The sequence below is a fragment of the Glycine max genome, chromosome 16 (assembly GCF_000004515.6).
Source record: "Glycine max cultivar Williams 82 chromosome 16, Glycine_max_v4.0, whole genome shotgun sequence".
Lineage (NCBI taxonomy): Eukaryota > Viridiplantae > Streptophyta > Magnoliopsida > Fabales > Fabaceae > Glycine > Glycine max.
In genome coordinates this window covers 5,293,398-5,320,115 of record NC_038252.2, presented here as the reverse complement: position 1 = coordinate 5,320,115, position 26,718 = coordinate 5,293,398, and the positions used below count along the sequence as shown (strand labels likewise).

Sequence of the window (26,718 nt, the reverse complement as noted above, 5' to 3'; positions counted from 1 at the left end):
ACTTTCATTTTATTTTTATATATATTGTACATAAGTACCTATTATTTTATTAAATAAATATATAAATTTTCGGCACTTAAATTCCTTTTTATTTTTATTTTCTTATTGTCTATGGGTCTGTTCGGTACTTCAGTTCGATTTAAAGGAATAAAAAGTTTGAATAAATTAAATCAATTGATTTGAGAGGTCCATATTGAGGTCATTGAATTAGTAACATATATAATTTTTAAATTGCTAATTTATAAAATGTGAAAAAAATCATAAATTTATCATATATATATATTTTTAATAATAACCCTTGAATTTAGAATATCAATTACAATATAATTGCTAAGAGGAGGAAAATCTCTCAAATCCTAGAAAAAAAAATAGAATACTGTAATTGATTTGGTTCGTATGTTTGATTTGATTCCAGAAATTACGAACTTGACAGCCAATAGAAGGACAATTAGATATTTTCGTCAAATTGGTAATTTCTACGCTTCACATTTTTTTCCTTGTAAAGACTCATGATAATCCCCGCAAGAAACAGGACAAAAAGAGTTAAACTTTATTTAGTAGAGATGAGAAAAATATAATAGATTGAAATAAAAAAACAAAGTACAAATAAGTAAGAAATAAAGTGATAAGTAAAGTTTTTGGTTGAAGAGAAAATATAAAAAAGATGAGGAAAGATAAAGAGATGAATGAAAATAAATAAGAAAGAGTACAAACAAGACCCATTATTTTTAAATTTTTTTCTCCTCATTTTTTCCCACCAAACATATAAAATTATTTTCTTTCTCCATGTATTATTTTCATCTGTGAAATCAAACACAACGTTATGAAATTGATAATGAGAAGTAAAACGTTTTACATGATTGAACATATATGTACTCGATCGAGTCATATTTCTCAACTAAAATGAGTAGTTCTAATCATTTATATTTTTGCAATTTAAATATTACATTATATCCTTAATTGTAAGCTTCTTTATGAAATAAGTTAAGGCAAGGTTTTCAATAAAAATTTATTAATTTGGTTAAAATTATCACTTTTTTGTTATTTAAAAAGTCTACTAGGTTTAAGAAATAGATTAAGAAGTTATAAAATTGATTTAGTGAAAAACAGGAAAAGAAAAAAATTCATAATTTCAAAGTTTTTTATATACTAACAAAAATTAACAACTAATACTTATCATTTATGAATAATAAAAAAAACAAGCTTAATAATTTAAGTGAATATCCTCTTTATATATGTGGTGTGTTAAGTGGGGTGATGGGATTTGGTGGATGGGAGAAAGCACAATGGGAGGGCTGCTACTAAAACTATAACGTGTACCAAAGTTTGTGCTGACAGAGATTATTAAGGTGGGGTTCTATGATGCAAAAGGTTATTAATTAGTATTTTATATTTATGTTATAACCTTTATTAGAATTAATTTGTTTATTATGACCTTCGGATGAGGAGTTGGTATTTGTAAATCTGAATTTTGGATGGGTATTACTTATACTCAATCATATATATATATATATATATATATATATATATATATTCTTTTTGTCGATAAAAATCATACTATTTATAAAATTAGAAAGGTTATTTTGAATTTTTAGAATATCTCATTATTATTTAGTAACGATGTCACATAACATACAATTATATATAATGTTACATTCCATGAGAGTAAAATGATGTTACATGTCTAAATACATCACATCATTATTAAATAATAATCAAATCATTTAAAAAATTTAATTTATGATGATCGCATTAATAAAAAATTGAAAAAATAATATAAAAAATTATTATATTTATAATAATTAAAAATATATTTAACCTAAATAATATTTTAGTTAGTATTAATATATATATATATATATATATATTCTAAATGTTTTTAGTGTATAAAAATCATATATTTACTTACTTTTTATTTATTAAGCATATATTGACCTACATAAAAAAGTGAAATCTATAAGTTATTGAAGGATAAATTTATACCATATTTAGCAGTCTCATTTTTAAATAAGTTGTCATATGAAAGTCGGATTAGATTGATCATAAACTCTAGTTAGACTTTGCTTTTATAAATTCTTTTCCTCCTATTTTTATCTTTGTCTCATGTATTAAGTAGCATCATTTTAGTTTTCATAGTTTATATTTAGTTTTACATACATTTTTCCCAATTAATTAGTCGAATAATCTATTTAAAGATAGGTACAACATTATTATAAACAAAAAGTAGATAATAAATACTGACAAACTACAATGATAAGAAAACCAATAATATAAAAAAGAGCATTGAATAATACTGTTCTCTTATCCTTGTATCACATCCATGATCTGATTTTTATCAATTCCGAAAGAACAGTGAAGTCAAAGGATATCCTAAAAACACAACATTGTTACACATAATCTAAATAGATGATACTTAGCATTCCAAAGAAAAACATGACAAATAGAATGCAACTTTTTTCTTTTTGAAAAGAGACCTAAAACTATATAAAATGATAACAAAAAATATCATTCGACAAAACCGTTAAAAAAATTGAGCCATGCATAAATTGCGTTGCGAATTCTGTTTGTCATCAGGCTTAAGATAAAAAGAGGTGATGAGAATCATCCTCAAAGAAAAAATATACATAACACACAAGAGATTCAATTAAAAATATTACATATCTTGGTAAAAAGCTGACAAAAATATATGATCTTGCCTAAAAAACTAATGATAGATGATATAAAAGATCAAATTTAAGTCTTGATTTTTTTTTTAAACAAGCCTCGTGTCTATTTAAACAAAACCTTTTTTTTTTCTGAGTAGCAAAACCTTATTCTACACTCAAACTTTTTCCACCTCTTGCTATTTATGTACTTTAATTTGACGTATTACATATCTTAGCAATTGTGTATGTATTTAGCGCATTAAACTTTCTTAAAACATTGCAATTAAATCAATTAACTATCTATCCCATTGGTCAAATATTGTTTTTAGTTGACAATTATATTGAATTAATGAGAATCTTTTCCAGCATTTTATAGTTTTCGACATGTTTGACAAATTTATGTGTAAAAGAATGGAGTAATTTATAATCTCACTAATTATATCAAATTGATATCATTTATATGTACAGTATGACGTACAAGAGGCTAATGGCTACGATATGGTAATATTACTTATAAAAAAACATCAAAAATATGTTTTTTTTCCTATAAATATCAAAATGTTCGAGATTCGTTCATACGAAATTTTGAGTATGTTTTTCATCATCGCAAAATGTAAATATATGATATTTTGTCTTGAAACTGAATTCAGGAAATTCAATCCTACATGTCAATGCTAGATCATTATCACGTGTCAATTAGAATTTGACATGTTAACTATCTAACATTAACACATAGAATCAGATCACTCAAATCCAACTTTGAGCCAAAATATGACACATTTATATTTTGCGAAGATGAAAAATATATTTGAAATTTTGTTGGGACAGATACCGAATATTTTGATATTTATAGGGATGAAAAATATATTTTAGCCTAAAAAACTTAATTATGTTTTTAGTTACTTAGAGTAGCGGTCTAATTTGTTAGTCCCCATATAAAAAATTGTATATTTTAGTTTCTCAAATTCAAAAAATGTTATTTTTAATCCTTCTATCAAATAAAAGTTTAAATCTTTTAGTCCCTTGAATTCTAACAAGGGGACTAAAAACAATATTTTTTTTTAATTTGAAGAACTAAAAATGTAAATTTTCATTTGGAGAACAAAATAACATACTTCCTTAAGGCTGCTTTGGGGGTGGTTGTGAGTTTTTTATTTTTGGGTTTCAAATACAAATTTTAAAACAAAACATGTTTAGCAAAAATAGAGCTGAAATAATTTTTAAATCATTTTTAAACTTTTTATACTCATTTTCAAAACCAAAAAAAAAATCATGAATTTGGTTTTTAGTTAAAAAAAACACACATTTCTCACATTTAATAATGACATTTTTTGTTGTCACCACTGTCACAACTGGCACAACTATCACCACCACTATCACTATTACCATGTCATCGTCACCACCACCAATATCACTTATGTCGTTGTCACTACCACATCGCTGCCACCATCTCTATCGTTGTCACCGCCATAACTAATTGTCACCACCACCACCACCATCATCACTACTGTCATCATTGTCACCGACATCACCAACATTATTACCACCATTAGTGTCACTACTATCATCATTATCATCACCACCATCATTAATATTATCACAATCATCACCATCGCCACCACTTAATGCCACAATCATTGTCATCAATATTGTTATTACTACTACTATTGCTACCAACAACACCACCTTTGTCACCGTCCCCACAACTACCATTGCTACCACTTGTTGTCACCATCTCCACCATCATCATCACTAATATCGCCTCCATCACTGTCAATGTCACCATCATTGGCTGCCACCACCACCACATCATCATTGTCGACACTAGTTCCATTGTCACAACCACCAATGTCAGCTTCATTGTCACTATTGATATTTCTATCGTTGTTGTTGATATCATTATCATCATTATTGTCGTTATCACCACACAAGACATTTTTAAACTATCTTTAATACAATATGAAACTTTTAAAATGAGTTTATTTAAAACTAATCATATTTTAAAACCTGATTTAAATTTTTTTTGAAACTAAAACTAAAAATTAATTGTTATTTTTAAAAATTTGAAAACTCAAAATGAGAAAACCACCTCTAAATTAAGGGTTTCAAAACATAATTATGCCTAAAAAAATTCCCGTAATATTAACACTGAAATATGTATAGAATATTATTATGACTTTTTTATTCATAGATTAATGCAACATATTGATATAATCCAATAAAATATGGAGAATTGGGACACATATGATATGCCTAACATAAAAAATCCCATATTTAAGCATAAAAATAAATAAAAAATGGAGAATTGAGGCACATATGCTTAATCTCTTACTATACTATGTGGCACATATGCCTAACATTAAAAAAAATAGTTATATATATATAAAGGGAAACAAGTGAATTGAGGCTCAAAGTATAGAAAAAATAGACTCCTACTGTGCCTCAATATAATATTTACCAAATATTAAATTTAAATCCACAACTAAGTACTTTTCAACTTTTCACATTGAGTATAATCGTTTTGTTCTATTTTTATTTATTTATTATTATTTAAATAACTTTCCTGCTGATCCCACCTTTTATCTAGAGTCTAATTCAATTGATTGAATAAGGTGTCTGAATTATTATAAATTTTTTATATTTATATTTGATTTACAAATAAAAATAAAAACATCCTTTGATCCAACAAAGAAATTTGTTAAAGAAGATTATTAGCAGAAGTACTCACCGATACAAAGAGTGTGATATCTTCCCTGTTACAATTGTTAATTTCTTATTATTAACAGTAATAATTGAGTATGTGCCACAAAATTACTAGTTATATTTTTGGGTACAGTACTAGTTATATATATAAAGAGAATAAAGAAACACGCAGTTTCTGATATTTGTTTTGTTATCCTTTAAATGTTTACTAAGAATCTTTAAAATTAATGAGTAAATAATCAATATAGTTCTTGCATCTCATTATCTTTTTAGTTTCTAAAATTAAGAAAAACTAAAAAAAGTTCTTGAAATTATTTAATATTATATTTTAGTTCCTAAAATTAATATTTTTTCACTTTGGTCTCCAATATGAGGACTTAAGTGACGATGATAATGAGTATAGGAATCAAAATAATAAAAAAAAAATTCAGGAACTTAAATGAACTCCTAATAATTTTAGGAAGTTATCTGAGTTTTCTTAATTTTAGAGACTAAACTAACAATAAGATATAAATTCGGAACTAAATTGATCATTTATTTAAAATTAAAAAGAAATTGACTTTTGTTCAAAACCATTAACTAGTAGCTAGCCGTCAAGTAGCTTTCCATTTGCTTTTTTATAGGCTTTGCCTAATATTTAGAATATCAGCGAATACTGCTTAACGTGAGTGAGCGAGTATTTTCTTCAAATTTATTAAACTATGGTGGGACTAGCTTGTTTGACAAGTGGATATGTATGTATATATGCACATTCATGCTCAAATTAACAATCATAAATCTAGGGTTTTCACGAGAAAGTCACTCCAGAACCACGGACATTGACTTTTTTGGAATTTCATGGCGTCCACAGTTTTAGTCATCATGAGTGAAACACGAGTTCCAGATGTCGTAAAAACTAGTCCTTGATCCATGATTGTAAAACGGGAGTATGATCTACTGAAACTGAAACCAGTTTATCTCGTTTTTCATTTCATATATATATATATATATATATATATATATATATATATATATATATGGTGCAGCGGTAAAGTTTTGTCTTGGTAACTTGTTGGTCATAGGTTCGAATCCGAAAACAGTCTCTTTGCATATGCTCTAACAATAATGATTAACACAAATTATAATGATTTATATTTCTTAATCAAATAATTTATGATTTGAATTCTGATTGATTCATGGATGAAATAAATTTTGTTGAGAGGGAAATATTTATGATTAATAAACTAAAATATTAATTTTTTTTGTATAAAAAAATAATCAAAACATGGTGTGACATGTTTGATTAATAATTTTATCTCTTAAACAAATTGTTATGCGTCCAATATCTAACCTATGCATAATAAAAAAATACCTGGTTAGAATTTAATTTTTTAAATGAATCTCAATACCTTAGAAGGGACAAGGATACCTTGCTTCACCTAAAAAAAATATAAATTAAAAAATGCGGCCTCTTAAAAGAAGTGGTACCAACATACATACTCTTTACAACGTATTTTATGAAGATTTTATAAAAATATTATCAATACTTTTATAATTTATATACATTTAGGCATTAGTTTTATTACTATTTTATATTTTTTATTTAATAATTTTGTTAGGATTATTTTAATATTTGATTAAGATTTTATCAAATTCTGATTAGTATTTTTATATATTTATTTTAAAATCTAGTTGAGATTTTATAGATTCTATTTAAAAATCTGATTAAGATTTTAAGGATTTTATTTGAATTTATTCAAGTAAGATTACAAGTAGGTATTATTGGTATTTAATTTTTTTTAGTTTCATTTTTACTTAGATATTACAAATCATACATAAATAAGATTGAACTTGCTACTTAAGCAAAATTGGTATGATTTTTTTAAAGAAAAAAATTATATGAAAGTCAAGTTTTCTTTATTCCTTATGACCCCGTGAACTTAATTGTCAACATTAATTGTTAATAGAGTTTTTTTTTTTTTTATCATGACATTAGTATCAAAATATTTATCTATTTTATTATTAATTAATTTTTGATGAAGAATTTGATTAATCACTTTTAATGTGATATTTTTTTATGCATATTTTTTTCAGGCACAACTCAAATCTAATGTAAGAAGATTGAGTTCTGTATCATTCGGATTACCAACTTATTGGTTAATCTTTTTATATTTTAGGTTTCATTTTACAATATATTTGTTTGAGAAGTTTTTTTCTTATTTGGAATACTATATCAAGGTTTGTGGCTATAAGACATCATTGAATTAATGCGCATTTTTTTTCCTATATATCTTTGCCTCCACGTTTTTATGCTTCGATAAAATACAAAAGGCGGTAATATATCAATGTTCTTGCTTTACTAAGCAACAGGTTATGGTTGATCTACACCAAAGCCTTTTTTATATAAGAAAAAAATTATTGATAAACATATTATAAGGAGTACTCTAACTCAAATTCAAGATTCTCACAAGGACATATTAATATAAAAAAAGGTTAAACTAAATTATCAATAGTAATAAAATAAAAAAGAACAAGTACTATGAAACTATCCATCTTGACTTGAATTCAATACACCAAAGTTCTTACCTAACTAAAGAGTCGCAGTCTTCTTTCTTAATGGGGGTAAAACATCAAATTTACTTGTAGATTCTGAGGTCTTTATATCTCGTGGGTTCACATCAAAGGGTGGAACCAAAGATAAAAAAGGTATTTATAATGGAATAGAGTTAGTGGTTCCATTGCACTTATTCATGCACTAAATACCATAAGGTATGCCATGAGTCTAAATACAAATTAGAAGTCCTAAAGATTATCTGTAATGAGTGTTTGCAATGGATTTTCAAAATTTATCATTACATACTAGATATTTTTTTAAAAAATACTTATTTTTTTTTACCAAATATTAAACATTACCAATCCGAACATCAATTTGTATCCTTAATCATGATATCAACTATTGTCAAAATAAATAAATAAATATAAACACAAATAACATAAGAAGGGGATTTAACTGTATTTTTAGAAATTTAAAACTTTTTCTAAAACTAAAAACACGTTTATCGCTTGATGCAGATAAACTTAAAAACAAATAAAGAAGTTTTGATAAAAAATTTATAAAACAATGCGAAGAACAATTTTTTTTGTAAAACAAAACAAGATGTAAGATCTATAAACAAATTTATACACTTTGTTAGTTTAAGCAATCAAAGAAGGCACACGAAAAATTATATTGGTTTGTCTCAAATCAAATATTGTGTCTAGTTTTTGACAACCCATCAAGTTTTCACTAACCGTCAAAGTTACAAGCCTCATGCAAGCTCTACCCTAAGCTTAACTTAAATCCAATATTTTTTGTTCTACTAAGTCATTGTTGGCTCTAAACAAATAAACAAAATTTGTTAGAAGTTTGCACACTGACTAAGTTTGTGATCGTTTTATAGACGAATAAATCACTCAATACTTTTAGTCTTTTATCTCAAAATATACAAAGTGTTTTGAGAGCTTAATATCTATACAAGGATTTATAGAAAGATTTATAAGAAAGAATGAAAGAATATGTTTGTGTATATGATTTGTGTCTTGTTTCTTCAAAGCTTCTTCTATATATAACATTCATTTCAAGTATATGTAGTCTAACAATGGTTGGATTCTTCACTCTCATATTCGTCTAAAGTCTTGAGTCTGTTGGAGTATTTAATGCCTGCATTAAATGCATGTTTCTTCTTCATGCAAAGTCCTTGTCAATAGGCTAGCGTGTTTTATATTTTACCAGGGAAGTCACTTCTTTCATCATAGCAGATATGCAACAATAGAGTGCACCTTTTGATAAGGATCGACGTCTTCTAGATTATGGATTTCATTTATTCTTTATAGGACTTTGACTGATCTTAGGAGAATATTTTCTACACAAAAGAATCTCAGACATAGAATATTAAATGAAAACCTTAATCGTGTTACTTAAATATTATGTCAGATCATTTTATGAATGTACCGTCTGAAAATACAAATGCATATATACAATTCACGACCTGATAGCATATCATACACAACTTTTAACATTTGTATTTATTTGTTTCTCATCAAAATAATTAGGAGTCTTGATTTGTCTTTAAGACACAAATGTCTTTTTTTTATTTGGGTCAATGATAATCACTGTGTATAGGTATATTTTGAGATTAAATTATGTAGGAATTTTTAATTTTTCTTTCTTATTTCTTCTTTATAATGTGAATAATTAGAATTTTAACATCATTTGAGTTTTTGTGCGGAAAATGTCAAAATTTTGTAAATCTACAGTGCTTGGAGAATAAATGCTGCAGAAAAATAAAGTAAAACTCAAAGAAGCAAAATTGAATATCTGAAGCTACTCGCTCAACACGATGCAATCGCTTAGCGGAAAAAACACGCTTAGTGCCAGAAAGTATGGAGAAGTCTAGAACATGAAGGCACGCTTAGTGCAAGTCACGTGCTAAGCACGAGAATACGATCATACTCGCTAAGTGTGACAATCGCGCTTAGCATTAAGGTTGTGTGAAAATCAAGCTGAACTGCACCTATAAAAGAAAGAGAGAGAAGAAGGAAAAAAACATAGAGAAAATTCAAAGAACATAATTCTTTACAGAAGACAAAGATCAAGAGCAGGAGAAACAATCATTAGGAGTCATTCTTTTCCTCAATTCCCTTTCTAAATTTCCCCTTTTCTAAATATTATTCTCTTGCAATTGTAAAACCTCTTATGACAATGAAAGACTAAACCTTTTTTGTTGGGAGCTTATCTATTTATGAATTTTACTTTTTCATTATCCTTTCATGTGCTTAATTTTATTGTTTGTGGCTTGATCACCCATTTGCATGGTAAGTTTTAGGGGTAGCATTGGGAAGCGTCATTCTCTAATAGAATTGGAAAATGATATCTAAATAATTCATCACTAGGGATAGATTGATTTTGTTTAGTTTGTTATACATCTCTATTCTTAATGTAATTTAACTGTTTTACCTCTTAAAGGGATTTGAGAGAAAAAATAAATAAATTAGGCTCTTTCACTTGAAGGATCATGGTTAGAGTATATAAGTAGATTCATGTGAAAATTGAAATAAACAAAAATAGAGAAAAATCATTAACATGACATCAAAAGTAACTCTCGTAGGCTAAGCCCCAAACATTCTCATTCTCTGAATTAACTTCTACAATAATATTGACTTCTCTCATCTTTTTTGTTTTAATTAATTAATTCTCTTTTATGTTTTTTTCTCTTGTTTAATTTAAATTAGTTTTCTGTCAATTTATTTCTGTTTTCTTCACAATCTTTTAAACCAATTTATTTATTTCTTGAAAATTATATATTCACATACTTAAGTACAAACAAAGTTTTTATAGACTCGACACTCAGACTTCTATTTTATTCTATTATTACAAATATTTTATTCATGGTGTGTGATTATCACTTATCTAAAGAAATTTTATAAATAATGAAAGATATAAATGTTTTTTGACTTTTATATATATGTGTGTGTGTTTGTTTCACAAAATTGATTATATTGTTAAAAATAATATTCATGAAAATGTTATTCCGATATCATATTTGAAATTAAGTGAGTGGCAACAACTCTAGTAGTACTATTGAAACACTAGTAAATGTTTTGTTCCATCTGGTCAAGAATTTCTTGAAACTAACGCCCCATCTACTTAGAGGCTTAGACTTCACGCATTGTCTTAACTTCTCACGCTTTGTTGACTGATCTCTTTAATTGTGTTGTGAGAATTTCATTGAAGCCCTTGGCTCGTGAGTCAGGTAGGAGGATCTTTGGTATCACCTAGAACTAAAGTATATATATATATTATTCCTTTGATTTATTTGGAAAAAAGATTTTGACTAATTTGAAGTTTGATTAAAAAATAAATAAAGTTTAATTAATAATTATTTTTGTTAAAAATTAAACTTAAATAGTATTAAAATTTTTTAACCTTAACTTTCGTATATACTCAATCATTTTGTTAAAGTCTATATAGATACATACATCATTCTTTTCCTACCTGCAGAGCCTTTACCCACACTAAAGATATTGTGCTAGCTGATTGCTACTTTGAATTTGTCGTGTTTAAAGCTAGTGCCATTTTTTATTGTGAAAAAAAAATGATAGAACCTTTTAATTTAAGGCTAACTGAAGTGGACTTAGCCTCACCTAATAAGTAATAAGGTGCCTAAAATTCATGACAAATACAAATTGATGGACAATAAAATTATAAATAATTGATAGAACTTTTAAATTTAACATAAGTATGTGAGGAACGTGAATCTACAAACTTTTCAACCTATTTCTTTGATACATGTGGCACAAAAGACTTGGTCCATGTCCACTTTCTGTTGAGTGGTCTCATTTGTAAAATAGTTAACTTAGATTAGATTAGATAAAAATAACTAGCATAAATTAATGATGATAGTATAAAAGAACTTTGAATATACTAATCAAATTAAGCATATGCTCAATAATTGATAAATACAGACAGAGATTGGTTAGATTCGATCACTTCTCCTTGAAGGCCCTGTTAGGATCAAAGGCATTTAGTGATAGCCACAAAATTAATTTGGATGATATTATCATTTTAATGATTGCATAAAACTATTTTATATAGTGGATTAAAAATATTGTTAGTCAGACAATGTCTAAAGTAAGTAATGTTTTAAGTCTATAATATGAAGTTTTAGATATCTATTTTCTATTTTCTCAAACCCCACCTCTTATTTTTATTTAAATAACTTCTTATCTCTTTAGATAAAACTTATCTTTGTCATCCAAATCTTTAAATTTATTTAACGGGATAGATTCTAGCTTCTATTTTCAAACACTTTCTTCCTTCCTTTCCATATTTTTTTTTTTACTTCTATTTGTATCTCAATCAAAATAAGTTATTCACATGCAAGTATCATAAATAATAATAAAAATTATATGTAATTAGGGTAAGTTTTACATTATGTTTTTTCTAAGTAACAATTTATTTATAGTTTTTCCTGCATTAAATAATGTTATTAGGATATATTTTGAATTGGTTAATATTACCAAAAAAAAATATAAAACTTTAGCATTTTCTAGTAACATTAAATGTCGCTGGCATAAAAAGATACTTTTTCCCGATGACATTAGACACACATTGGCACTGAAAAGCACCATGCATTTTCCAGCCACACCAAACTTGTTTGCAAAGAAAAACATTTGTTTCCGATGGCATTAGATGAATTGGCATAGAGAAGCACCTTTTGAACGTTGTTGGCGTTAAGTAGTGTTTTTCTCAGCGACAACAGATGTGTTGGCATAGAAAAGCAATCTTTCACCGTGACTGCGAATTCTATTGGCATTAAATAGTATTTTTCTCAACAACAACACGTGTGTTGGCATAAAAAAAATAAAATTCACAACGATAGTGAATGTTGTTGACATTAAGAAGTACTACTTTTCTCTATGACAACAAATACATTGACATGAAAATAAATTAAAAAAAACACTTTTTGCCGTAACAAGTTTTGTTATTGGGATAAGTATAATTTTTCCTACGCTACTAGTCATATATTGACAAAATTATAGGAAATGACAATCAAATGTCACTATATACCAAATGTCTATCTTTGTTAACAACTCAATTGCCATTGGAAATAAGTCGTTACAAATATAATTCTTTATTGTGTTGATTTAGTAGTTATTTGAATATTATTTAGACTTAATTATAATTAAAAATTCAATTAGATTTCTCAATTATTAAAAAATTTAATTAAGTCTCAAAGCTCAAAATGTGTTTACAAATTATTCATTAATAAAATTCTCACATTGATAACAAGAATCGAATCTACATCCTTATGAGAATAAAATAAGTATTATAAAAATTAATGAACTTATCATAGAATATAGTTTGTAATTAAATGACATTAATGTAAGAAAATCTCTACACAACAATGCATATATTGATTATTATTTAAAGTTGTTTATTTTTATAATAATTAATTTAAAATTATATTTAAGATTATTTCAAATATATTAATTGGCATGATAAAAATATTTACCCTTATAATATATTAAAAGTAAACTGTAATAACATTGCCTATAAAAATATGCATGCATTTTCATCATATTATTTTATGAATTTAATTTAAATACACATATAATTTTTTTATACTATCATTCAATCATAAACTATTACATATGATAAAATTATTAAATTTATAATAATTATTTTATAAATCTTACTTAATTAAGATAATTTTTAGCTGGTTGACAATATAATTTTTTTATACTAACATTGCATGAAAATTTAACTCTTATTTTATTAGTAAAATATATTTGTAAGATTCAAGGTTCCGGAAGTCACTAGGCGAGTGAGGCAACAGCCTTAGGCCCCTCTTAAGTTCTTATTTTCTTGAAAAAAATTAACTTAAATGATTAGATGATAAATTTTCATCATAGTATGTGGTGTTATTTGTTATTAAGTCTATGCAATTTAAAAATATGTATATATACATAGATATTTTTGTAAATTATTTAAGTTTTATTACTCATTTAAAAAATAGAGAAAACTATTTAATTGTGATTTTTACTTTGAACTCAAATAAAAAAAAATGACATTGAAATGAATATAGAGATTAAATTTCATAAAAAAATAGTATGATATATAAAAAAGTATTTTGATGAAAATATATAATAATAATGATACTAGACATTGAATTAAAGATTAATTCTTTTTATTCTTGTAAAAGAATAATAAAGTCTTTTGGTTTTGAATATTGCATGTGTGTATACACTATACACATCAAATCTTGTCTTTTATTTATAGCTTAATTATTTCAACAATTCTTAAAATATGAAATCACTATGACTTTTTTTAATTTGAAACTCAATAGTTGAAAATTTCAAAAGAGGATGAAGTGAAAAGAAAGTGTTACTCTCAAAATGAATTTAAGAGACCTATTGAATTACGATTTTAAAAGATTATATTAACATAAAAATATCTTGTAGATTTTAAAGATTATGTAAGAATGTTATAATTTATCAGATTTTTTATAAGATTTTTATGATAATTTAGATTTTAATAAATTTATATCATTAGAATTTAAAAGATTTAAAATGACTTTATAGAATTCAAAATTACTAGAGTTACTGAAAAACGTAATAACAAAATAATGAGGTTTGGATAAAAAAAATTAAAACCAATATAATTTTTAATCTTTTAATAGTCAAATTGTTTAGTGTTAGATCCTCTTATACTAACCCTTCTTCTAATAGTATCTTCTCATTCTCGTTTTTGGATTTGAACAATAGATTTAAAATTAATATATTTTTTTGATTTTTTTCAATTACTATAATTATTTAATAATAAATATAATAACATGTTTAATTTGGATGCAATAATAAACATATACTAAAAGAGAGTGATGACGGTGAAAAACTTGGAGGAGAATTACTAAGTTATGGAGATGATAAAATTAAATATAACAGTCACAAAAATATTGTGTCTAGCATGTTGTGGACATAGACCATGTAAGAAAAACATGATTAGCCTTGACACATAAGATAAACATTAATTTAATTTAAAAACAAACAAAAAAGTACAAAAACAAAGAGTATATTTAACATTTTTTTGTTCCAAAATAATAAGATAAACATATATGACACAAACATCTTGAAAAATATTATTTTTTGTCAGTTATTCGAATATCATTGAATTTTGTTACACTCCTTAGAAATCCTAAAAATCTGAATTGAATATCACAATGCTCATTTATACCATTTAAAAATTCTGGTTGAATACTACACAACTTTTTTATATAAAAAAAATCTTTTAAATTCTTTAAAATTGCAATTCAATACACACCCTTACACTAAGTTTGAGTGAATTTTTGACCCAGACCTTTTTTTCTCTTTACTAAAGGTACCGAAATAAATACTAAAAAAATAATGCATTATTGGATGTATTGAATTATATTAAAATATTATTAATAAAATTTGTAAATATTATTTTTGTCAAAAGAAGTTTTTTTGAAAAATTATTTTGGCAGTAAAAATAATAATTTATTTTGTATTAAATTTGAGACCAATTATGTTGTTAAGATAGCTAGCGATTGAATATATTACTATAAAGTGAAATGTTAACAAAATGAATGTAGCTCATTTAGTCAATAAGTGGGTGCTGGAGATCTATTTTCGTCGATTTCTATCAATAAAAAAATATGCAGGTTTCAAATTGCGTTACACAATCTCCAACTATCAAAAAAATTAAATGTTTGTGTAACAGCAACTCGGTCGCAGTGGCTGCAACAACATATATTTTTACCACTCATAACTTTTTTAAACAATTTGAAGCCCGATTTGTAACGTGTAAAATAGTGAAAACACATAAATGAGAGGTTAGAGGTTTCTTCCTTTGAGAGGTCATGTTTGAAGAATACTTTTAGAACACGCTGACTCGTTATTGAGCGTGACTAAAATCTGTCATTAACTCACAAAAGCCAAACATAGCATAGACTGGTCAAGAATTGGCGAAAAGGGCCCACGGTAAAATTTTCCAATCTTTTTCACTAAATAATTAATTTCCTTGCAATGTTTTCTTTGACAACCACAAACGAATATATTATATTAAGACAACTACAAATAGACATGAAGTTTATCTAATCAGACCATTTCATATTATGATAAATAAAAATTACAAATATAAACCTACCTATTTATACTAAATTTTAGTTAAATAGTTAAAGTTTTAAAAAAGTACTCTTTTTTTTAAAAATGATCATAATTCCTAAATAACTTTTAATTTTGACCGTCATATATAATTGTATGGTGAAATTTAAAGTTTTCACATTTTTTAAAATGAAAATCATTCTCACATTTTTTATCGGTCAAACAAAAAATTATTATCACTTGATACACTCATGTACATGTGTGTATTTCTGTATGTTTCATTCGTAAGAATTGAAAATAAATGTAAAAAATTTATAATAATTTACGTATCGTATTATATTCAATAATCTGAAATGGAAGATGCAATAAAAGTTATGGCAACATTTGTCTCATAAAATTCTTATAACTACATAATTCCTAATCTTAAATCTTTTTCAAATTGATCTTGTTATCTTCGTAGGAATGGAAGATGCATTAAAAGTTATGGCAAGATTTGCCCTATGTAAGTGACCCACACACATGTTGATGCAAACAGTACGTGGGGGGGTGATAAGGACAAGAGAAGCATGTGGATTTGAAGTTTGAAAAACAGAGAGGCAGAGATTAAAATTCAAATAGGAGAGTTAGGTTCGCGCAGCCTCTTATTCTTCTTCCTCTCATAATACAATTTTGAAAAACAGGCTTTCAATTCAAACTATGCAAGATTATTCAAACTCATTTGAAACGTCAAATTAATGTTGCATGGTCACAACACATGATGCTGCCACGTTCTTCTTCTTCTTCTAGTTTTGTAGGTGACAAAAGACCCAATTATCCTCTATATATGATTATTCCTAACACCCCATCAATTTTTTCTTTTCAAACATCACAATCGAGTTTCTCCGAATTTGTCACCAATCTTACGTAAGAGATTGGAAAATTCCAAGGCATCAAAATTAAGAACAATTATAATTTCCTTGCATGGTTCACTTTTTCTCCCCTCGCGTTCTGTGTGCATGCCACCATTCAGGGTGGAATTGAATTTTTGAGGGAGTGTTTCTTTTGCAAGTTATATTAAATGTTTTTCATACTATTAATAAATAGCTATTAGTACAAGCATTGATGACTTGTATTTCTTAATCAAGTCATTTATAATTTAAATTTTAATTAATTTTTAAGTATGAAATAAATTATATTAAAAAAAATATTTATTTTATGTATGTTCATGACCTCCAATAAAAATTAATTATTAGTTTCCACAAAAACATCTTTTTATCAATAATGTTAAGAAAAAAAATTCAATGTTTTCCATTTTGTTAGAACCGTACCAAACTATTGTTTTTTAGTGTGTTGGTTTGGTAATTAGCCTTGTACGGACTTAGTGGTAAGCTTTGAAAATTAAACCAGTTTTTCCATTGCTGAATACTCCCTGCTTTTGACCATTTGTTAAAAAGAAACTGTGCTTTTGACCATGTGTTGGGTGTTCTTGTCTTCTAGCCTCCAGGTCAATATATGTAAAAGGAAAATTTATCTTATATTTTAAATTTAATTTGCTATGTTTTTTTTATTGATTAAGATGTAACATTCATATGTACTAAAAAGGATAAATTTTAATTTTATATATATTTTCAATAAAAATATTTGGACACAGACATTTAATATAAGATTTAACTATTTTATTATGTCATTTTATTCAATGATATAATGTAGTAATCAATAAGATAATTTTTTTTATTAAATATACTTTAAACTAATAATATGTATATATATATATATATATATATATATATATATATATATATATATATATATATATATATATATATATATATATATATATATATATATATATATATATATATATGATGAAAATTAAATATAGATTCTTCTATAAAATAGATTTTTCTCCACATGTGAATGTGAAGACAATAAAATCTTATACTGTTAAGCCAATCTTATGAATTTTTATATGTTTTGTATACGGTTTTTTCAAAAAGATACTTTTATTATATATTTAACTCGCAGCACATATAATTTGTCAAAGCCATGGATAATAAAAAAAAGAAATTTGTCGTAATTTAAAACTTATACAAAATTACAATATTATAAACACATTTGAATATAAAATCACCATTCTTGGTTAAAAAAACAATTTCTTGTAGCTAACTATGATTATTATATTTTGCAAAAGTTTATATAATTGTAGTTAGGAAGTATATGACATATAGGAGCTTGATCTTACGTGTAATTTACCTTTTGTTCCCAAATCTTTCAAGCATTTTACGGATAATTAAAATCTTCAAATTATTTACTAAAATGGAAGAAAAAAAAGAGAAATGATAAACAGTACAAAAATGTTAGCAAGAATAAAACTAATATGATGTGTAAACGTTTTAGTAGAAACAAAACTTTTACTTTACTTGGTTAAAAAAAAAACTTTCAGTTTAATTGGTTATGCAGTCATATAGCTTTTAGCAAATAATTATTTCGTCATTTATTATATTGCGCAATTTTTTTCATAGTACTAAATAGCAACTCTGATATATATATATATAGACGAGTTATATATATGTAAGCAACGCATTCATGGATCATCATAATTGTGGACATTTTGATGTCTAACCATGAAAATCATGAAATAGTCATCGACGGGGAGAAATTTGACTATAAATTAATGTTAATTTTAGCGATAACCCCAGTCAAAGTTGGAAAATTACAAGCATCTGAGTTTTAATGCCAAGGAACAACGGCACCAATATAATATGACGTAATATGACGTTATGTTTATTCTATATAAAGACCACAGGCTGTCCATGTGTATATAAATGAATATATTAATCCTATATATATTGAAAACAGTGCCCTTTTTTTTTCTAGAATTACCGTCCAAAAAACGTTCGTTTTCATAATAAAATAATCCGAACAAAATTAGGGTTTGTAAATACTCAATATATATATACATATATATATATATATATATATATATATAAAGTATTTTTAAGGATTAATTATTGGAGAATTACGAGAAGTCAAATATAAGGAGATTTCAATCAATAAATTATGAACAAATTACATAAATGAATGTGATATTAACTTCAAGTTGTTCATGAGAATCGGAGAAAATAATTAATATTTATCAATAATTTAGGTTAAAAGTAGTTAAAAAAATGAGTGAGATTATATGAGTTCAATAATCTTAAAGGTAATCTTGAAAAATAATAAAAATTATTAACAAAGATAACCAACTTTCTTAATTCATATGCAATTTTTTTTTTTTTGAAAAAAAAGTACGCCTCATTACATAAGGACGGAGGTAATACTTAATTACATGTAACTTTTCTTTCAGTTTAGACATAAATTACACCAAAAATATAAGGGGGAATCTCATGTTTAGCAACCGTATTAGATATCCTAGCTTTATATATACTTTTTCGTGTGTGTGTGTGAAGAAAAATGGTAGAACTGATAAACACTTCCAATATTTCTAAGGATTTTTGCACATATACCTAAACTGTAAGTAAGTTATCCGGTGAAATCTACTCAAATAAGACATGTATGTCAAGAGATTTACCTGAGGAGGATTTTCCACTAAGCATAATTTTAATCATTTCTAGAAGAAACAAACTCATTCATAGAAAATATAAGAGTTCCGTTAAATATAAATAAAAAAGAGTTAACTCTAAATTTGTAACCACTTAGATATATCAGCTTACATTGGCTAGCTACTTTCATAATGGTAAAGTCTGATGAAAGATAGTAAATAGTAGTTAACTAAACTTAAGCCGATCTATATTTGTATATGGACTATAGTTAAGCTTTTGGTGACCAAATATATATGCCTAAGTAAACCAGTACCAGATGTTAGGTGGGGATCCATAAATATTCCAGAGGTAGGATTAAGACGCGCAACATCCTAATCAAACGTTAAATCATGCTTAATCCCCCGGCCATCGCCATAATTTACACTCGCAAAAAGCTAATTTGACTTGTGCAAACCAAATCACAAAGAAGAAGAAAATGTTAAAATGCCATGTTAATATAACAGAAGACATTGAGTATGTTCATATAAAAATCCTACTTCACAAGTATCAAATAAAAAAATTTAAATACAATTTAGACACCAACTATATATAACGAGAGAAAACATTTTATATTAGAATAAAATGATTAAATTTGAACCATATAATCATATATGAAGGATTGAAATTTAATGTCAAAAAGTCACATGACTTTTTATGTAATAACATAATATTAAATTTTGACCATTTATGTTTGATTATACGGTTAAGATTTAATCATCTCACTTTCATATGTTATCTTTATCTTGTATGATATGTCATATATATAAATTTATCTTTGATTAGGTGTTTGTATAATGCAGTTAATTAATATCATTGTCCTCTGCCCATCCAACACATGGATGTTTCACAGGGAAATGTTTGTTTCTCAATATATCCAAAACATATATATAATTAATAACCGTAAATTACACCGTATAAGGAAAAAATGGTGCAATGGATAGTTAAAATATAAAAAGGAGGATGAGGGTGTACTTAGCACTAGAGGTGTAAATAGAAAGTACCGTCCAAAACTAGCATATTGGGTTAGCCCAGTGAGCTTGCCGCTAACCCAACAATGAACCTTGTTATTGAAACTCCCTCATTGCTATTTAACTGTCCTAGGAGTTGGTATTATTTATGTTGACCTCACATTGGAAACTGTGATATTCTTTTGCAAAGGAAAACTTGTTTCCATTGTACAATTGAGAAAAAAATATTACTTTTTAATTTTATATTCATTTTTATTTTTAAAGGAGTTGAATTAAAACAATTTGGTAAACTATTTTTTAAAAGTAACTTAATAAACATAGATGGTATGAGAATATAGAAGAAATTATACTAAATTCATCATAGATACACAACGCAACATTCAATAACAAAATACAACAGTAAGAAAAATAAAATACAAAATATATAACTAAATTCAAAACACTAATCATCAACAAGTTTTCCTCCTCCGTTGTGTGCATGCTTTTGACCCTTCTTTGTGTCTGCCTCAGTACCTGTTTTATATCCTCATAAAACTTGATGCTAGGAGTCACTTTCCTCATATCCAATATGGTCTAAAGATCCCGAGAGATGCCCAGAAACATCGTCTACCAAAAATAATATAAGTACAATGCAACTATACAATGAGAGAGAGAGAGAGAGAGAGAGAGGCTTTGGGGGAAATGGCTTTTGTTGGGTGTTTGCTGTAGCATGCTGCTAAGGCATAGGGGAAGAGGCTTTTGTTGGGGGCAAGGTGTATGGATGAAAGAAAGTGTAAAACCAGACTAGATGGTCGGCATATCACATATCCATGAAAATGTTGGACTTGATAAAAGCCTTTTCTTGGTTTGGCGTACGCAATTTTTTTATCGACCGAATAGTCACAACCCCGAGCGTCGAGCTTAAAAGACATAGGTGATTGCTTGATGGGACAATTCACAACCCTTAAATGCCACACTTGAAAGGTGTAAGTGCTTATTTTGTCGATGATCTATAATGCATCAAATGCAAAATTTCAAGGCATAACCTATTACTCGGTCGGACAATTCAAAAGACCTTTTTAAAGTATAATTAAAGTACAATTTAAATATTGAATATTTTAGTTAAACTAGGACATATTTTATAAAATCTTTAATAAGACCTGAATTATTTTATTTTATCTTATTTGATGGGTCATGCATTTACTAAATTAAACGAAGTTGAATAGATGGCCAAATTAAACCTTAAGTTTTGAGAATAAATTCATACAACATTAATCACTAAATTACACTAACCAACTATTATTTATATTTGATTTAAATTTATTTTTAGTCCTTTAAATTGGAATATGATTTTTTAGTCCTTCATATTAAAGTTTGTTTCATTAGTCCTTCAAATTTGATCGATGATATTTTTAGCCTTTCTTTCTATATGGCATTAGTGTGAGTCAAACATAAAATATTGAATTTATTATTTTCAACAAATTTTTATCTCAGAATTTGGTTTTATAATTTATATTTTAAAGTTCAATTTATAGAGGTTATAAACTGTCACAAATTGTAAGAAAGATAAAGGATAAATACCAAATTTCGTTCCCAAAAATATAATTCAGTGACATATCAATCCCTCTTCAAATATGCAAAAATGACAATAAATTAGTCATGTCGTTAGTTTCATCCATTATATTTAATGTGAGTGCTTACATGGCTATTGAGGACTCAAATGACATGGGAAAAGAATGTCACATTGGTTGCAGAACCAATTTGTCATCAAAATATGGATTAACTAATTTCTTTTTATCAATTGTAAACCAATGGTTGGATTTTTTTTCCCTTTATGCCTTTCCTCAATTACCCTTTCTTTCATCTTTCCTTCCTCGCACTCATCTGTTATGAAATCCTTGTGAGACCCTCAACTTCTACAATGATGACAACAACTTTAGCCATGTCGATGACATCAAATCCTTCAAGTCCGACAATACTTCTGGCACATCAACCACATCCTATCAGTGCGGTTGAAAGCCAAAGAGGTCATGGGTGTTTGCAGCCAAGGAGATAGGCACCAAGGAATTGTTGTTAAGGGTAGAAACTTCTCAAAGCTCTTCATCGCCATTGCAACACCGCTCCACCTCTCATTGAGGCTTTTCAATGCACAAAGAGAAATCATCATAGAAGGAAGCGGGGACAATGAAGTATGAAATGGTGTGAATCGAATCCTCCGAGCAATGATGTTGGTAGGAAGCGGTTTGAAATAAGGGTGAAGGTATGGAATTGGGGAAAATAACGAGAAGGATGAGACTGTGTGAGATTTTACTAGCAATTATACACAAGCAAACCCTTTTCACTGTGTCTTTCTCAAATTCAAATCGCCAAAATCATCCTTTTTGCTAGTGTTTTAATATGTTTTTTTGATCTTATGCGAAAGGGATTTGTACAAACTTATGTTGTAGGTGAAATAGGATGCAAGTCATGCTTCACGAGACTTTCCATGATACCATCTCCGAGGTTGAGTGGTTGTGGTGGTGTCATCGTCGTTGTTATTTCGATGTTGATATCATCGTAGTGGTGGAAATTGGTCAAGAAACCATAATAGTGGTTCTCTGCTCCTCGTGGTTTGGAATGGTCGCAATGCTAATGGTGCACTTGGTCTGGAATGCATTGTGTTAATTCAAAAGACATTTATGCCTTAAAAATGAATTAAGACTCCTAATTATTTTGATTATATGCAAATAAATACAAATGACAAAAGTTGTGTTTGATATGCTATCAGAGCATGATCTATCTTTGTGCGTTTGAAGTTTTCAGACGATGCACTTATAAGACGTCTGATATAGTATTTAAGTATTGTATTTAAGACATTTATTTAATATCTATGTTTGAGATTTTTCATGCAAAAAATTCTCTTAGGATCTGCTAAAGTCTTATGAAGAATAAAAGAAGTTCACAATCTAGAAGACACTAATCCTCATCAAAATGCGTCCTTTGTTATTGCAGACCTATTATGATAAAAGAAGTGACTTTCTTACAGAAGTACAAGACACGTCGTCATATCAACATGGATTTTGCATGAAGAAGAGATGTGCATTTAATGTTGTGCTATCATCATAAACTTTGTATAAAGAAGGGACATGCATTTAATGCAACCATTAAATGCTTCACTAGACTCAAGACCTTAGACAAAAAACAAAGTGAAAAATCCAACCATTGAAAGACAACAAATACTTGAAGATGAAAATTATATATAGAAGGAGTTTTGAAGAAACAATATATGAATCATCTACGCGAATAATTATTTCATTCTTTATTGTAAAAACTTTCTATGAATTCTTGTAAAGATAAAAAGCTCTCAAAACACCTTGTATATCTTGAGAGAAAATACTATAAGTGATAAGTAATGTATCTGTTTGTTAGACGATCATACTTTAGTTAGTGAGCAATCTTCCAACAAATCTTGTTGATTTGTTTAGAGCCAACAATGATTTGGTAGGACAAAGAATACTGGTTTTAAATCATGCTTGGGTTAGAGCTGGCAAGTGTAAGAACTAGAAGTGATAGTAAACAATACTTGTATGTTTGATAAGTTAGTGGAAACTTGATGGTTGCCAAGAATTGGATGTAGTCTTGAATTTGAGATGAACTAGTATAAATTCTTTGTATGCTTTCTTGTTTAACTGACAAAGGATTTTTGAATTTGTTTTCAGATCTTACATCTTCTTTTTAAAGAAAACTGTTTTTCTCATTGTTTGATCGATTTATATTCATCAAACAATAAAAGTGTTTTACAAGTTTAAGAAAAACTAAATTTCTAAAAGACAATTCAACCTCCATTCTTGTATTATTTGCTTCTACATATTATAGAAAGAAAGGTAATTTAGGAAAAGAAAGAGAGAAAGAGAAAATAAAAAAAAAACCAAACAAGTAAAAAAGCAAAACTTACATACCAACAAATTAGTCTTGTCGAGTTAACAACCTAAGTGACATTCTTTCTCATGACATTTTAGTCCCGAGTTTCCACATAAGCATTAATGTTAGGGATAACGGAGAAAAGTTAATGACAAAAATAATTTTTCAGCATTTTTCCACATTCAGGGAATAAATTTTATTTTTCTATCTTTCAGGAACTTATATGTCATCGATTGAAGGACTAAAATGAGTGTTTACCCAAAATAAATCTCAAATCCCCCTTAGGCTCTCAGAAATATCAAATTGAATAACAATGCAACCAATAACCAGCAAAATTCAAATCGAAAAATAGGAAATTCAAATCCAAGTTACAATGAAAATGTGAGAAAGTTTCATAAGATTTTTTTTTTCAAAATCAGAGAAGCGATGGTGGGAGAATCATCACAACGCATGGTTCAAAGCAACACAAGTTCCTTCATGTGTCTATATCAATCACACAAGAGCCTAATCAATTGTGTTTATCCTTCATTCTCTTCTTTTGTTGTTCTTTTTTTCTCTCTAGAATGACTATCTCTTACTAGTCTTTGTTGACGTTGCTCTGTGAAAGGTCATTTTCCAAGGATGGTGAGTAGTGTGTGCACATCAAAAGGGATTTAAACCTAAGGGAGAGAGCAATTGACTATCTAGTCACAAGGATCTTGGTGTTAATAGAGAATCTTTTTCTTGATCTTGGTGAGTGCACTTGCTCCAAGAAAATGAAATAGTAGTGTGTGATCTCATAATGGAAACAAACTCTTTGTTAAGGTTTTAAAATTTAAATTGAAAATTAAATTCTAGCGGTTAAAAGTATTTTTCGAATTCCAAAAACTAAACAAGTAAATTTAACTTTGGAGGACAAAAACAAAAATGACTTACATTCGAGAGATTAAAAATATGTTTAAACCTTTGTATTTTTTTTTTGTGTGGCTGCCATGGGGCTAAAACACCCCAGGAGAGAAAATTTGATTAAAAACCACATGGGAACAAGGTTCTTGAAATATCAGCCATAATAGGGCCATACAAGAAAGATGGAACAAAATCGAAAATTTTGACACCCTCATTAATGGAGAGACCATACTTTGCCAAAGCATCAACCACATGCTGGCTTCTCTAAGGATATGACTCCATTCGTAATGTCGTCTTTCCTAGCAAAATCCTTTATAGCTTCTACCACATGATTAAAAGCATGATCAGATGAACACCCATCATTGATAAGAGAAATTATTGTGGTTGAGTCGGATTCAATGAACAAATCCTTGAAGCCCCTCTCCCATGCTACTTGCATGCCAATGATAATCGTCCAACCTTCAGCTTAGGTAATGGAACATGCACCAATATTGAAAGAAAAACCCAACACTATCATCCCAATATGGTCTCTTAACACTCCCCCACAAGTTGTCATGCCATTTTTATCTACTACACGTCACAATTTTGTTTATTGCTTTCCACTGAAGGATGATTCCAAGCTATAAGCTCCTGACCTGCATTGTTGTGAATACTCCCTGCAACCTTCAACTCTGCTCCTCAGCAAGCAACAATTTGGTTGACTGAATTCGAAATTTCGAATATCAGACTCCCCACATCTTGCCTCTTGATTTCAAATATGAATTCATTTCTATTTCTCCAAAGCATGGACAAGGTCACGCCAAAAGTCAGTGCCCAATGGTTATGGGGATCCTTCCCAGGATTAAAATTCTCCAGCAGCCACTCCCAAATATTTGTAGTAAAAAGCTGACCAGACAAAGAATTGCTCGAAATGACATTCCAAATTGCTCATGCCACCTTGCACTCTCTACAAACATGGCTAATACTTTCACTGCTATTATTGCACTGGGTGCAATTATTATCATCACAGAGCTTCCTCTTGAACCTTTGCACATTAGTAAACAAAGCCCCCTTGGCCATTTTCCACATATGAATTTGGATTCTTTCTGGTCTCCTCCACTTCCAGATGACATTATACAAAGGATCCTAGTCATTATTGAGCCCCGTGACATTGTGTTAAGCTTATGCTAGAGAGAATTTACCATTTACATCGCCTTTCCACACCACCTCATATTTCGGTCTTGCTAGTTTGGGAGGAATCATAGCTTTTATATGATCACACACCCCCATAAGGAAGAATTGTATTCAACTTTGTTACATCCCATAGACTATCATGGGTTTTAAGCCTTTGTATTTCACGTTTTGATTTAAGAGTGATTATAGTTTTTGACAACCAAAAATTTCAAACACTCAATCAACAATTTCATTTTCTCTTTATATTTCATCTTATCACATTTC

General features: G+C 27.7%; 1 protein-coding gene across 1 annotated transcript; it reads right to left on the bottom strand.

Moving 5' to 3' along the window:
- Positions 1 to 4,360: 4,360 nt before the first annotated feature.
- LOC102662335 (WD repeat-containing protein 48 homolog) lies at positions 4,361 to 26,340 on the bottom strand. Its single transcript, XM_041010834.1, has 2 exons — positions 26,236 to 26,340; positions 4,361 to 4,588 (listed from the first exon to the last, which is right to left on the bottom strand). The coding sequence occupies exons 1-2, from the start codon at positions 26,338 to 26,340 to the stop codon at positions 4,361 to 4,363; spliced, it is 333 nt and encodes a 110-aa protein (XP_040866768.1).
- Between the last annotated feature and the right edge of the window lie 378 nt (positions 26,341 to 26,718).

What these genes read in the sequence shown, in the direction of transcription:
- LOC102662335 (XM_041010834.1), bottom strand. Translation starts at nt 26,340, where the DNA reads ATGGCCAAGGGGGCTTTGTTTACTAATGTGCAAAGGTTCAAGAGGAAG. An exon ending in GCAGTGAAAGTATTAGCCAT is followed by an intron (nt 4,589 to 26,235) that starts GTTTGTAGAGAG and finishes TATTAAAGATAG; the next exon opens with TTTAAAAATGTCTTGTGTGG.